This window comes from Micropterus dolomieu, linkage group LG12 (genome assembly GCF_021292245.1).
Source record: "Micropterus dolomieu isolate WLL.071019.BEF.003 ecotype Adirondacks linkage group LG12, ASM2129224v1, whole genome shotgun sequence".
Classification (NCBI taxonomy): Eukaryota; Metazoa; Chordata; class Actinopteri; order Centrarchiformes; family Centrarchidae; genus Micropterus; species Micropterus dolomieu.
In genome coordinates this window covers 4,943,826-4,944,588 of record NC_060161.1, presented here as the reverse complement: position 1 = coordinate 4,944,588, position 763 = coordinate 4,943,826, and the positions used below count along the sequence as shown (strand labels likewise).

Sequence of the window (763 nt, the reverse complement as noted above, 5' to 3'; positions counted from 1 at the left end):
GGAGGCAGTACTCCATCAGAAAACCAGGCAGCTGGATCTTCATAGGAGCAGTTATTTAGTCCTTCATCAGAAGACCCGGAAGCTGAATCTTCATAAGAGCAGGGAGGTGGTCCTTCATCAGAAGACCAAGCAGCAGGATTTTCATAGGAGCAGGGAGGTAGTCCTTCAGAAAACCAGGCAGCTGGATATTCATAGGAGCAGGGAGGTAGTCCTTCAGAAGACCAGGCAGCTTGATCTTCACAGGAGCAGGGAGGTAGTCCTTCAGAAGACCAGGCAGCTTGATCTTCGTCATAGGAGTAATTGACTGGAACTCCATCAGATGACCCTGTGGTGGGACCATCGTCATAGGAGACAGTGGCTTTGGTTCCATCAAATGACCTGGTGGGAGGAGCATTGTCACTGGAAGCAGAGAGTAGACCTCTGACGTAGAACTCAGCAGCTGACTCTCTGTCAGTTTTGGAAGCTGCAGGGGTGTTAACCCTGTCTGCTGAGTCCTCTATTGGGCAGACATCCATCATTGTTTGGGAGGCGGTTAGACTGGAGAAAGTTTGACAATCAATCAGTAAATCAGCCAGTCAGTCATAAAAGCCATCAGTCAATGCAACATGATGTGTTTTCTACTACCAGTGTGAACAGAATCACGATCACTTACTAGGCTGTGCTGCCAGAGTGCTCGATCAGGTGGGACATTGTGACGAACGGGTGCTCCAGAGCTTGATGGGGAGAGATTCTCTGATCCCCGTCAAGATGCATCAGCCGTTTC

The 763-nt window shown here is 49.5% G+C and overlaps 1 protein-coding gene across 1 annotated transcript in view; it reads right to left on the bottom strand.

Moving 5' to 3' along the window:
* Nucleotides 1-293, bottom strand: part of LOC123980732 — a 1,394-nt gene extending 1,101 nt beyond the window's left edge. The window contains exon 1 of the mRNA XM_046065265.1: nt 223-293. Coding sequence (XP_045921221.1) covers nt 223-292 — 70 coding nt within the window. The 5' untranslated portion in view covers nt 293. The remainder of the gene's footprint in view (nt 1-222) is intronic.
* Between the last annotated feature and the right edge of the window lie 470 nt (nt 294-763).